Genomic DNA, 15,033 nt, shown 5'->3' on the forward strand with positions numbered 1-15,033 from the left:
AAGCAAAGTTCTTTTTTAATAAAGAATTTTACAGTGGTATGAAGGCTGCAGTGCATTAAAAACTTGTAGGAAGAACAATATGAATAGAAGGATTAAGATAAAAAAGAAGAGAAGTTTGGAATATGAAAGGCAGGATAAATGTCTCAACAAATGAGGAGACTGTAAGTAAGCTGGAGTGATAAAGGAATCACTAAAAAAAATTAAATAGGGGGGTAACAGTTTAGTGACAACTGCTTTCAATATAAAAGTGAGAGGAAAGTAAAAAAACTTCTGAAACAGGCAGCTTTTCAATTAATCTTGTTTCAGATTAACTTAAACTAAAACATGAAGAAAATGAATTTGATTTACCCTTTTGCTTGTCTTTCCATCATTCCAAGTGTAGGAGGAACCACTGGAATATTCACTGCAAGCACTTGAGAGGGAGAGTTCACTGCTGCTGCAGCTGCTCCGAGGATACAGGCGGCTAGAGCCTGTCATATTTAATTGACTCTGGCATTTCAAGACAGGTATGCTGGATTTCACATTCTGCTGGCATTCCTAAAATATGAGAAGAAATTGAAATATCTTATGGGGAGAAAATGATCATTTAACTTCCCCTTGATTAAGAATGGCAAAGAAAAAGCAAGTAAGCCACTTCTGCCTTCCTCTCATGCAATTTAGCATCTGGTGAATTTAATACAGAGAAATAAATTTAAAATTGCTAACAGTTTCATTTGTCAGGGGGGAAAAAATCCACAATCCTCAGTGTTTTCTTCTTTGTTCTTGGGCTAGTATTCTGCTCTTCTTATTGTAAAGATTATTCTGAGTCTATTTGAATTATGCTTCCTACATAAGCAGAGTGCTCCGGTAAGATACAGAAAACAAAGTTATAAGAATACAAGTACATCTTGACAACTGCATTATAGCCCCACAATGTAACAGATGAGGCTGCACATCCTGGACAAGTTAAATTAATTTAGTATCCTGAGCAGAATGTCCACCGAGAATGGAATCTCTCCATTACAGTCTCATTTTGGTTTCCTATCTAGTTCAAAGCTTTGTCTAAGAAACTCTCTGACGTAGGACAATCCATCTTCGTGTCGCTCGCAGACAGCTGAAGCCTCTTGCTTATGCAATTTATTGACACTTTATGGCTGCCTTTAGTACTTGTGTAGTTATCGCCCCTTTCCAAATGCAATTTCAGCTGACTGTGACTAAGTGCCAGCTTTGAGGAAGAGAGTAATGAAGAGTAGATAGCACTTTAGGTAAAATATTAAACCTCTGTAGGAGTTGCTAGGATGCCTTTAATTTGTTTTCAAACTAATATTCTTGAGCCTAACAGCATTGGAGCTTCTTTAGTGTTAAGTGCTTGCACTATTCTCCAGTTTCCTTACAGAATCAGACATCATTTTAATTACCAGAAACACCAGCCATGACTACATGAAAAGAGGTTGTAATGAGGTGGGGGTCAAACTCTTCTCCCAAGTAGAAACTGATAGAACAGGAGGAAACAGCCTCAAGTTGAGCCAGGGGACGCTGAGATTGGATATTAGGAAAAATTCCTTCACTAAAAGAGATGTCAAGCGACGGAGCAGGGAAGTGGTTGAGTCACCATCCCTGGAGGGATTTAAAAGCTGTGTAGCTGTGGCACCTGGGGACATTGTTTAGTGATGGGATTGATCTCAAGGGACCTTTCCACCCAGTGGTGGATGAAAGGTTGGATTTGATGATCTTAAGCATAAAGGTCTTTTCCATCCAAAGCGAATCTGTGATTCTGTGCCTTCGTTTCACAAAACTTTCCCTTGGATTTCATTAAGGCAAACTGAAACAATATTTATTGATTTTTGTATGTAGATATACTTCAAATGAATTTTGCTTAAATGAAGAATTTACACTTAGGAAGAAACAAGAAATCTAAACTTATTGAATCCATAAAAAAAATATCGAGGCTGTGTATGCCCTAGACTCGGCTTCTTCATGGAAATCTTTGGAACAACACTCAGTTTGTAGGCACTTCTCAGGCACTGACATGTTTGTTGGCCTTCTGCTAATTTCTTCCATTTATTCCCCCATGCTCCTCCCATTTATTACTACTGGGTTTGAACCTTTTTTCAGCTGAATGGGAGAGAGCAGGATTTTTACTGCTGAGGAGTTCATCAGTACAGCTGTTCATGGCTCAGCTGACATCATAATGTTCAGGTTTTGACAAACGTAACTACAGGGCAAATCATTATTCTTCATCACAGGCAAAACCTAGGAATGGGAAAATCATTTAGAGGCACCAAGAGCACATTTCACCTCTGGGAATTATTGGTACATGTTCTCCTACGAAGTCAAATGGATGCAGGAGGAGCAGCCTTTAAATCCAGTGGCTCTGGGAAGAATACCTCTTTCAGCATCACAGGCAGGCTGATGCCTGTGTTTTTGGCTCTGAAGCGGATTTTGTTGTTTTGTTGACAGATGAGTCTTTATTTCTGACATTGTGGTTCCCCTGGGAGACCCCCTGCCATCAGCCTCCTCAGCTGTGGCAGTGTCACTCCTGGGGAGGGTGATTGCACAGAGGCCAAGGGCAGCAGCTGCTTGTTCTGGCTATTCCTCTGCATTCTGGCATTAGGAAAACACATCATGTGGAATTCTGCCCTTTACACTGGGCTGTGTCCCAGCCATCACAGCATTCAGGGGAAGGATGCCTGCAAATCCTCTCCTGCAGGAGGAAAGAGATCACAGCACAGTGACAAGTATTGCCTTCCTGTCATCTTCAGCTAGTCTGAGAGCCTCTCCAACCTCTCACTTTGTTTCCTTTGCACCTAAAAGAGGAGAAAGGCATTTGGTCCTACTGTTTCAGCAATGGGAAAAAAATGGAGCTATCCAAGCAAAGCAAAAGAACAGTATATTACTGCAATCATCTTTAAGAGAGGAGAAAATGTGCAAAAAATATCATGTCACTCCAGATTATGAAGTAGGGTAGCTACTCAATTTCTAGATAGCATATTCAGATCACTTAAGAGAGTGGAGTTTTCCCCTTCAATTTGCCTTTATACTCTAAATTATTCAAGAAAGTACTTTGAATAGCATGTTTATGACGCATTAATTAAATACATTTAACTTGCATATGGGTCTATTAACTGACATGGTGAAATTTTAATTTTTGTAATCATGACTTTTTAGTCATTACCTTTAATGAAATTAGAGTAAAAAGGCTTGAATGTAGTATTACAGTTTAAAAATGTAATTTTCACTAGAAATCAAAGAAAATTGAAATAATCAGACCACTAAAGACACAAAACTATATTAGAGCAACTTAACCTGAAGGCTTAATTAAATATGATGCAAAATGTTGTTAGCATTTTTGTGAACCTTCGAAACAATGCCTTCTCATTAAAGTAGGTATTACAAGGGAGATTACATTTTTGTTGACACTACTATACTTCAAGATCAAAGGCACAAGCAGGTTCAATGCTCTGTTCTTGTACTCTTTGTTTCCCTGTATGTGATTTTTGTTTTTTAAGCTACTTTTCTCTTTGACAATGAAACATGAAAGCCACGCTGGTGAACGTTTTGCCAAATAAGCACAAAGCTCACTCCGTCTGAAAAAAAAAATAAAAATGCAGAGCCCATGAATTTTTAAAAGTTCATACATAATATATCATAAAAGTGGGATGAATAATACGGGGCACGGGCTTTAATAAAAAGCTCCTTGACCATTTCTCAGAGCTTCTGAGATGTAATCAATACCCAAAAAGGTGTATGGGGGACATTGCTAAGATTTACTCTTTTTTTGCACACAGTGACACTATCTGCTCACTATATCAACCGAGGACACAATATTGAATTTCAGAGAACAGAAGGAAGTAAAAGCATTGTTATCTGCCTCAGCCGTGTTTCAATTCAGAGATCAGCTTTATGGCTCTTCCCTGACACCAGACTTCAGAGGAGAAAAGGAGGTTCCAGATGAGGGGAGCAAGGGCAGCACAAACACTCACGAGCATCTGAACATCAGCACTTGGAGCCTGCACCAGGCCTCGGTTCCGTTCCACTTCTGAAAGCAAATCCCCAGAGGAGAGGTCCAAGATGCGTGAGTGGAGTTTCTGGGGGGGCAGAAGGGAAGGAGCAAAGCATAAGCATTTGTCAGACATTCAGCAGATCAGCATTTTTAAAATTCCAAACTCTGCTGTTAAATTTCAAGGGAAATGAAGAGCCTGAGGTAAAAGAGGATTTGTTCTAATTTGAAATGTTGCTCTTTGTGCTTACTTTGTCCAAGACTTCCTGACTGGAGGACAGATCATCCTTCATCCAAAACAAACTCTACTTTTTCTTCTAGTCACTGCTTTGCAACTTATCATTACTTCACACACAACAATAACAAATGAGCATGAGCCCCACCATTATCCACAGAGTTTGACAGGTTTCAGGAAAAAAGCATAAAAATGAACTAAAAAATTAACATTTATAAATCAATCAACATGTTAATGTTGTTTTATTTACAAGCTGTTACACCTTGTGTGAATGATTGCAAAAGTGACCCTATTTTTAACCAGCATTGATCTGCTGAAGGCCTCCTCTGCACACATTTTACCTCAAAGTCATTAATGTCATCTGTTAGGAACAATTAATGTGAATAGAAAATAATTGCATCAGGGAACTGGGGACTCAGAGGATTTTGTGCATTAATATTCACATGCTGTTGGATTATATACACAGTTTTTCTCAGTTTTGCTTGGCAGGGTGGCTAAGTTTGTGCCTTTCCCTCCATGTCCACCTGTACACTAATTCTAGGGCTTTCAGTCTACATTAAGTCTTGTTTGGTTTAATTGAAGTTTCAATAAAATCCATGATTTATGTGAATGCCTCAGCCAATGACTTCAAAAGAAAAAAATGTCTGCAGTCTTGTTAGTCCTGGACCAGCACACCGTGTAACAGGCAGCAGGGATCTGACTCAGGGTCCATTGAAATCAATGCAAATGGACTAAAAAAATAAAACCCAAGAAATAAGGACTTTGGATCTTTTCACTTTCCCATTAATTCTCCAGGCTTGCAACCTAAGAGACCACATCTACCCTCCTCAGCCTGGAGGAACCAATGGTGCAGACCCTGGCAGGTGCTTTGCCAGAGGACTCTGTGAGGGATGCAAACCACGGAGTTTTGTGGAGCCTCTGTGAGTGCCCCATCACCCTGTCCATCCAAAAAGACTGGCCACAGAGGGAAAAAGAATCTGAAGGCAGAAGAGCCTCCACACAGTGTAGCAGCAGCTCTCTGCAGAGCCCTGAAATGCAAGTCACACAGTATCTTACACCCAGCTGCTCCCCAGCCTGCTCTCTGGGTACCCACTGCAGAAATTAATCTGCCAGAGAACAAAGCAGACAGCCATTCCTACAGCCTCTCTTATCTGCATGCTCTGCTTCAGGCTTCTGTTCCAGACAATCTAGGAAATTTTTTTAAAAACTTCTAATTATGAATTTGGGAGTCATTTCTCTAGAGTAACTTATTCATCCAGGTTTATTAAGGAGGTTCTGTCTGTTGCAGAGAGATTATGGAAAATATTTTCAATGATCAATATTCTGTATAAATATGTATTATCTAATACATTGTTGAATAGATTAAATGAAATGCTGCAAGCCCTCAGTACCCAAGATACTTTTCATTATAAATATTAACTACACCCAGGCTATGTGTTTTTAAAATGAGTGATGTCTGGTAATTCAGCGTGCACCTTTCAAAGTTCCACCACTACTATTACTGTCAGGTAGTTGTTAGAGATTTAAACTCCAGGTAAAATGCCTGCCCAAAGTCACAGATTCACTGACTTTGTACATTTGTTCCTCTTGACAATAATTCCAAGTGCATCACTGAGCCACCAGAGAATCCCACTGTTTTCAGAACCAAGGGTCACTAGTGCTATGAACAAGTGGTTTGCAGACAAATTAATTATTTTCTCCAGGGAAACCAGTCACCTGAGATATTGTAGTGGAAGTTACAATAGTCAGATCTGTGCTTTGGAGTTGATGACTGGGGACAGCTGAGATGGATGAACATCTATAGGTGAAAATGTATTTTCCCAGAAAAAAAAGGATCCTAGAAATAGTGCTAAAGGAATTTTACAATTGTAATACTGCCTTCCCATTTTATTACTTAATGGAAACATATAAACATTTCAATAAGGGAAACAAAATATTCCCCTACAACGTCATCCAATGAAATTTAGTGTTACTTACAGAATATAGAATCTGTGTCAGACATAGGAGCAGAGATCAGTCAGAACACGCAGAAATCAGAAACAATTTTTGATCAATGAGAGCCCAGCTGGAAACAGCTCAGGGTTGTGGGATCCCTCCCCAGTGGCTCAGTGTAACCCTGCACAGAAGTCATGCTTGTGTTTGAATCACCTTTGCCACTGTTAAACTCAGTGACTCTCTAAAACTGCAGTACCAAAGGCAAATCAGCAGACTAAAATGATTAACAAAGAAGGAAAGCGTGTTCTCAAGATGTATAATGTGATTATATTTCTGTATCAAATGAGATCATCACATTGGGAATATTCCTCCCCACACATATGCAAATAAACTAACAGAGGTGGCCAGAACAATGACTAGCATTAACAGCATAATAAAGTTTGAGGTCATTAATTAAATATAATCACACAGCACTGAAGCAAGTCAACCAATTACAAAAGAAAAGCATAAGAAAAAATTTTTTTCTTTCATTTATTTTTCTTTTTCCTTCTCCACACCTAATTAAAGAATGGGGACAACTCTAGCATTTGTTAAAAAAACTCATTAATGATGCATTTAAAATCAAGTAACAGATTGTGCTATGTATCTTGATTCTGATTTCTTCTCAGATACACAAACTGTACTGTGTCCTTTATGGGTATTTTCAGATGGCAGTCACATAACTAGACCAAGGAGTTACTGCTGCCTTGAAAATTGTACAGTATTAAAATCACTGTTGATGCTATCATGACACAATGCAACCAAAGGCAGGACACTGTCCAGAATGGCTTCCATGGAAGAGATCACATCTGTTTAAGTGAATACTTAACTATGAAACTGAGGAGTGACAACCATCAATCCAAGCTATCTGCCCACTTGTTGGTGCCCTATATAATGAAAAAGGGAAAATGAGCAATACTAGAGGTGCTGGGGAGTGCCTGGACCCCTCTGGAAACAGAAAAGCATCAGGATCACTGGGCTGCAGACCTGAAAATCCACATGGAACTGAAAACAGCATGGAATGGGCCAACATCCTTGGAAATTACCCTGTACTGAATACAGTAATACTGAATACTGAATACTACAGGGCAGGTGTGGACTGAAAACTTTGTTAACATCTTAGCTTGACCCACATCTCCCCAGAAAGGGGGTGCTGAGAGGCCAGGGCAGAACAGAGGGGACTTCTCTGCAGGTGCCTGTGACCAATAGCAGCAAAGCTCCTCCTTCACCTGTGAGACTGATGCAGAAAAGGCAGCGCCCTTTGTGGTTCCATGCCAAGATTAACTCCTGTAACCCACATGAAAAATAAAAACAAAGTAATTGATAATTTAGGTGGAAACCTATTCTATCAAGCGCAATAGGAAATACAATTATCTGGCAGGCAGGTAACCAATCCATCAACCAGCAAGCCAGTTCCCTCCCCCAGCAGCATTCTTATTCAGACTTTCTAGGAAGATAAAAGAAAGCTACTACCTGCTGGCACAAGGCAATATTACAGAGACTCCCCTAACCATTGTGCCTCCTGACTCCATCTCTGCAGAATATCTATCAGGTCCCATCTCCTTTTTAAACATCTAATGGTCTGCAGCATTGCCAGAACAATTTTCAATGAATTATGCCAAAGAGTACACAGCTCTCCAATATTGGATGAGTTAATTGCTATTAAATCAATTGGCTTTGCTTTTCTCACATGAGCCAAAGTCTATCATTCACAAAATTCTCTCTCTAGATACCAAGGAGACATTTTCATCCTGCTGCTCCATGCCAGAGCTGTAAATGTTTGTTTGGTGTGTGTGGCCCTCTCCTGTCTTTGCTGTTTTTCAGGGCATCACCAACCTGAACAGGCACATTCTGGCCTGCTTCCCTCTGTAGCCCAGCCACTGAAATTGGGCTGGCAGGGAAAACCTTCTCATTTCCATTGCACCATAAAGGCAGCAGGCCACAGAAGGAAAAAATATTATTAGGCAAAACATTTACATATTATTAGTTTATGTAGAAGCATAATCTTTCATTTTAAAAAATATTGATATTTGTATTCCTTAGACACATTTCACAGGGAAGGTTCAGCTGGAGATGAGAACATCCTTCACCTATCCCACCAAAAGTTACTTAGAGTAGAACATGCACTGTTCAAAGTGTGACCTTCTCATCCACTAAATATTTTGGAATTAAGGACAAAATTAAGTATAGTTAAGGAAAAAATAATAAAACCTCCAAAAGTAGAAATTAACTTTGCCTTTAGACAAATAAGACTTGGGAATATATATTATTTTGAAATATGGAAATTTTGCTTTCTAAAGAGAGTAGAACATGTGGTTGTCAACAAAAACCAGCCAAATATGAGGCGAAAGTGAAAGCTGCAAGAAGATGCTTCCAATTTTTAAATTCTAATAATCACCAACATAGGAAATATACTTGCAACTACACAGTGTGTACACACTGAAATGCCTGATGTCTTACTGTATATAATTGGTATCACAAAACCAAAAGTATAATAATTATTTTCAGCTGTGGAAGTTATCTATTTAATAGAAAATTCAGAATTATTTCCTACTATTCACTTCCTATAAGCAGAACTTCATGGCTAACACTGTTTAGTAAATGAAAACCAGGTCTAGTGAATGGTATCCTTATCCATGGCAGGGAGGTTGGAAAAGGATGAGCTTTCAGGTCACTTCCAACACAAACCAGTCCACAATTCTATGAAAATGAGTCTTTCTCTTAATGTTGGGCCATGTTTAACCATTTACAGGACTGAGGCTAAAACTGGAGTGAAAAACCAACACTCTTTGACTGTTTAAAATGCTCCTCCCTAATACAAAGTAATTAGATGTTCATCACTTAGATCTCTAAAAGCTATAAATAAAGCTCTGCACAGGCAGGAACATCCAACTTCTGCCTGTAAAGCCAATGCACCACATGCAGCCAGCTTTTCTATTTCTCTGCTGCTACAGGGTTATTATACAGTGCTGCTACAGGGTATTTTTGGTGGGAAGAAAGGGTTAACACACAGTAGGTGAGACCCAGGATAGCTCTTAAAGTTGGAGACTTTTACTGATCCTACCCTGGGCTCTTTGAAACACAGGACACAATCACAAAAGTGCAGTACTGCTCAGTGGTGATAGGAGGATGTGTTGTACATAAGTGAATATTAAAGGATTAACTTCAAAATGCATTTCAGTAAGCTAAATGAGTTCTTAGTACAAAACTGAAAAAAAAGGAGGTTTTTCAGCTAGCCCTTAAATTTCAAGAGAGTGGATCTAAATTTTCCATTAATCTAATAAAAATACTTCCATGGAAGTTCTAATTTGGTGCTTTCCATTTGTTTTTGTTGTTTTTCCCTCCTACTAGGCACACTTTTCTGAAAAGCCTTTACAGAAGATGCAAGACTTTAAATCCAGCTCCAGAATTAACAGAGGTTTCTCAGTTTGGTGGCAAATCCTCTGGGTGAGTTTATTGAGACTCAGGCAACACCCAAGACAAAGTACAAGGATATGATACTAGAAACATTTGTATGGAAGATTAGGGTGCTAAAACAACATCAGAAAATCCTGCTAACAAGGCAATTCCAGCACAGAAAGTAAAACAAAGTTTGATTTGTTTTCAGAGTTTCCAAGTTTGCAGCTCTCTATTACTATTGAGAGATCCAGAGATGGCAAAACTCAGTGAATTAGACCCAAAGTAACTCCAAAGGCTGGAAACTTATATTCTAGGGTATAAATTGGGAGGTATTAAGCAGGCATTTGATGTACAAACACCAATAGCATAATCTCTCTGTATTCTTCAGAGAGTTGACAACATTAATGTAAGGCTAAAATTACTCTTGTTCCAAATCCTTAGTTTTATTAATTTTTATAAACTGCTTTAAATAAAAGTTACATTGAAAGACACAAAGTAATCCCCTCTGATCCCATTTTTCATTTTATATGTGTACCAGTGTTTTCAAGCTCTGAGATTCCAAAGTGTTTTTCTCATTTCAACAGCACTATGGTAGGAGTCTGTAAATATTGCAGTAATATGAAAATGAGCTAATTTAATTTCTTAGGAAAATGCATGTATAAAGTTCCCTGTGGTTTGTAATTACTGTAAAGTCAACAGTTTATATCAATGACCCAGTAATCAGCTACTCAGAACGTGAATAATTAATGAAAAAATGTTTTCAACAAGCTTGCAAATGGAAGACTCCTTGGAGTATGGTGAAACAGCCGTGCTGTGAGAATAGTGATGTGCAGGAGAGGAGCCTTTTATTAAGTACATATTTGTATTTTGTCTCTTATTTTTCTAAATGTCTTCCCATTGATCTAGCACTACTCAGTATGTCAATTCCACTGTGCTAAGTGAGGGCCAGCATCATGTGGGTGCTGTGAATTATGGCAACATCAAAGAGTGAAGGGCACATTCTGCACATCCTGACACCTGCTGTTGTTACACTGTCCACAAACAAAACCATTTTGTTTTTAACACTTCAGTGTTGCCAGAAAGAACAATTTTATACTGAATTTATACTTTATACTCAGAAACAACTTTATACTGAATTCCTGCAACAGTGAAGAACTATACCATTAATCTTTTCTGGCATGTCCTACACATGCTATCTATGCTTCAGTAAAAAGGTGGGCTGGTTTTTTATTATTTCACTGTATTTAAGAAATGCTTTAATATAAAAACACAGGAGAGAAGTCCTACTTCTGCAACAGTTATTGCATTATCAATCCTTATATGATTAAAAGATACTCACTAATTTCAACATTTCATACAATGACAGGCAGGGATATTCCTGGCACAACATAACATTGGTCATTGCCTTTGTAATTTCTACAGTTTAAAATCCATTTTCACATTCAGTTTCTGACTATGCCCCAAAATAATCTAAAGGAATTAGGCAGACCTCAGTGAGATCTTCTTATTGACATTTATGTTGATCAATGTTGGCTCCACCAGAATTGGAATCTACAGATCAATTCCCTTATTAGATTCGTTCTCAGTGCTGCCATGATCATTTTATCACAGAAGCTGCTGCCATCAGATGCTGCTTTATCACTCCATAATGGGATAAGCTGAAGCTTTCCTCTGGCATAAAGCTGGAAATGATAACTATCTGAAGTCTTTTTCTTTCAAAGATTTTCAAAAATATCCTAGTTAAATGCACAGGTCTGTTTTAAACACTATTTTCAACTGAATTTACCTGAGCAGCAATAATTTTTGTCCACAAGGAAGTTCCAGTTCTCAAGGTGCTAAACAAACCCCAGTGCTAACACTGGAGACTGCCTTATTAATCACTTTCTTCTTGCTGAGCCTACGAGCCAGATGACAGAAGAAGAAAAGAGGCTCAAAATGAAGATATGACAGAAAAAAAGAAATGGTCTCAGGAACAGTAGGAGTTTCATATGGACACACAAACACACGTGCAAACACTCCAAAATAGCACACACAATACATACACGAGGTTTGTCACAAGTGTTTCATCTGGTTTTGAAAATATACAGGGACATGGTATTTTTAGTGAGAGTGGTGTTACAGCTCCTGTTGAGAGAGGAGTTCATCACATTAATTTAAATCTCCGATAAAATAAATTAGCTTTTTTATTGCCAGGTTGAACTACAGGGCTATGATTGTTATGTATTGCTACAATCTGAGTCTTAATGGCATTTTAGCCCTGTGGTGGTCAAACAGAAACCATTTCAAACCTTCTAAAGGCTATTAAAACATGTGCAGATGTCTGGAAAATTAATACTATTATCTAACACTAACCTTTTGCCTGTAGGAGGAAAAGGAGAGAGAGAAGGCTCAGGAAGATGCTTTAGATCAATACCTGGCAAGCCAGGAGGGCAAGCTCTGTCTCACAGGGAAGTTCATTGGCTGTGAATGGGGGATTCAAGTGAGCAGATTCATCCTTATTTGGATTTCACTGAAATCATTCATTTACTCAAAAAAAAAGAAAAAACTTAAAAGAGATGGGCATTGTTTTTACAATCCTTCCTCACTGCTGTTTTCCAAGGTCCAGCAATCTAGGCACTGGAAAGGTTCATTCATTTAAATGACAAGAGCACAAATTTGTCAAGGTTAATGTTGAACAAGCCATATTTTCCTTGCCTCAGTATTATGCATTAAAAAGTTATTTCATTCCTCCACCCTCCTTTTTTTTTTTCTTTTTTTTTTTTTTAGTGTGTATAATACTGCTGAAATGTCATGTGAATTGAAAGGAGTTTAAAAGTAGGAGGAGAGTTGCAAGAACTACTTTTATTGTTAGTTTAAGCCTTTTACATACGTATTTTTTCTCCAACTCTAATGCATTGTTTTTGTCTCTGACAGAATAATTTCTAATAAGAAGAGACTTTTTTCTTGAATACCTGGATACAAGGTACTTGATTCTATTCCTTTTCCTCAAAGCACTTAGTTAAAAGTATGATTTAGAAAGAATAAGTGGGTAGATTCCCAGCTGGTAGGAATGATTGGCTTCACTTCTCCTACTGAAATGAAAAGAATTTCTGCCAGGACAGGAATTACCCCATAGGCTTCCCAAACTTCTACTGCTCTTCAGAAATAAAGCTTCTAGATGGTCATAAATGTGCATTTCCAGTGGGATTTTGTGACAGTGTTCACAGGGGTCCAAGGATAAGGGAAGAGACAAGGATCTGACTCCATGTTTCAGAAGGCTTGATTTATTATTTTATGATATAAATTATATTAAAACTATACTAAAAGAATAGAAGAAAGGATTTCCTCAGAAGGCTAGCTAAGAATAGAAAAAGAAGGAATGATAACAAAGGTTTGTGGCTCGGACTCTCTGTCTGAGCCAGCTCCCTGTGATTGGCCATTAATTAGAAACAACCAACATGGACCAATCCCAGATGCACCTGTTGCATTCCACAGCAGCAGATAACCATTGGTTACATTTTGTTCCTGAGGCCTCTCAGCTTCTCAGGAGGAAAAATCTTAAAGAGAGGATTTTTCATAAAACATGTCTGTGACAGTATTTCATTCTTGGAAGCCCCAAATCTGACCACAGGACCTCCAGATGGCACTTCAAGTTCTTCAAGGTTTATCCTGATAACAGCAAAATCTCAGCGCTTGTGTAGGACCCAGCACAACTCTGGAGGCCTGATGATCTCAAAAAGCAGCTCAAACCTTGGCTGTACCCTTCTGGAATTCCACCAACCCACTCTGGAGGGATGAGAAACCTTGGCATGACCTCACCACCAGGCCGGCCATGCAGGCCGAGTGAGGCTGAAGGCCCGGTGAGGAGGGAGAGCTGGTGCTGGTACCAGCAAGGACTGTGCATGGGTGGCCTGAGGACACAGCCCTGCACTGCCCATGCTCATCTGCACCTCCCTCCTGCTGCCCCAGCCAGCAGGAACACCAGGAGATGGAAAATGCCAGGCACAGCTCCTGGCAGGAAAGGTTCCATAGCCTCCAAGCGTTATTTGGGACCTGAACTGGCCTTGGCAGGGCTAGGGCTAGGCCTGGCATGGGATGGCATGGGAAAATCCCCTCTCCTGGCCCAGGTTGGGAGTTTTACCTCTGGCTCAGGTGGTTCAGAGCTGCAAACCCTCTCAGCAGCTGTCTCTGCCAGCCAGCTCCTGACTAGGAACCTGTGCCCTTATGCATTGATTGTTTTCTCATTGTGGATAAAAGCAGGGCTTAAGGAGGTATTATACAGGAATTTCTAAAGGGATCAGCTCCCATTTTGGGAGTAGCTAGGTTTTTAGAAGAGCTCAGCACAATCCCTGAGCTCTTGAAAGTCTGGTCCCATGTGAATGAAGGACCTGAAGACCTAAATGAAAGGTTAAATCCATTTGTTATTCCCCCAGGAACAAGTACCAGGTGACAGGGCAGAGTACACCCATATTTCTAATTATTGTCAAGATCTCCAAGGGATCATTTAGTCAAATAAATCTAAGTGAGCCTCTAAAACACAATGCCAATTGCAGCATCTATAATTCATAAGAATTGTGCCTAGATCTGTGTCTGTTCCTGCATCTACTGTACAGGAAAAGTACACAAGGCTTATTTAGAGAAAAACAGTTAATAGTAAACAACAAAAACTTAAAAAAATGATTGAGCATTTCTGCTTTTAAAATATAACTGAATATAAAAATTTAGGACCAAAACACTACAAAATTAAGTAGCTCATTTCTGAAATTGTATACCAGAGAGATGAGCTGAAGAGTGGGAGTATATTTGAGATTTTTTTTAAAGCACTGCTATTAATTCATGATGCCATTACTTTGGCAGTCTGTTTTCCACACTTCTAATGCAGTAAGATGGAGTTTAATTCATAATGTGGAAGATGCCCTTGTGATGCACACAGGACACAGACAAATCACTGCCCCTTCCTGCACCCAGACATTGCTCGGTGACTAATGGAACACAGCCTGCCCACATCTAGAGAATGAAAGGAGCAGGGATGCAGTCTAAAGATGCCAAAAATACAGAAAAACTCCAGGCTGTCAATATCACATTGTTAAAGATTTAATGACAAAGGTAACTTTTCCTTTCAGCTCGCCCTTATCAAGAGAGATTACAGATGGTAATTTAAGAGTTAAGGCACTAATGGACTCTTCAGTTTCACTGAGCACCTCGTGCTGATTTTATCTTGCAATACAGTATTTCACATTCTCAGCGAATCAACAGAGATTTAGTCAATAGTGCCACGGCCTTTGGATGAGAATTTGAATCTTACCAGTATCCAAACTATCATCAAAGAAGATAGGTCATTTGGGAAACAAAGGAGAGCATTAGTGAAATTCAATACTAAAATATAGGGTTGGTTCCTTAGGTGTATTATGATTCATTATGAGTAACATTTTATTCTAATTATCAGCTCTTTCTTCTATGTGCAGTA

At 39.0% G+C, this 15,033-nt stretch overlaps 1 protein-coding gene across 8 annotated transcripts in view; it reads right to left on the reverse strand.

Annotated features, from left to right (window-relative positions):
• Positions 1-15,033, reverse strand: part of NCKAP5 (NCK associated protein 5) — a 381,602-nt gene that overhangs the window by 58,640 nt on the left and 307,929 nt on the right. For all 8 annotated transcript variants that reach the window (XR_013183102.1, XM_077181707.1, XM_077181708.1 and 5 more), the window contains 2 exons: positions 3,963-4,067; positions 349-537 (listed from right to left, as the gene is read on the reverse strand). Coding sequence is in view for 7 of the 8 variants with exons in the window: in XM_077181707.1 (XP_077037822.1) it covers positions 349-537; positions 3,963-4,067 (294 nt within the window). In the remaining variant the exon portion in view is untranslated. The remainder of the gene's footprint in view (positions 1-348; positions 538-3,962; positions 4,068-15,033) is intronic.

Source organism: Agelaius phoeniceus, chromosome 7 (genome assembly GCF_051311805.1).
Source record: "Agelaius phoeniceus isolate bAgePho1 chromosome 7, bAgePho1.hap1, whole genome shotgun sequence".
Taxonomy (NCBI): Eukaryota; Metazoa; Chordata; class Aves; order Passeriformes; family Icteridae; genus Agelaius; species Agelaius phoeniceus.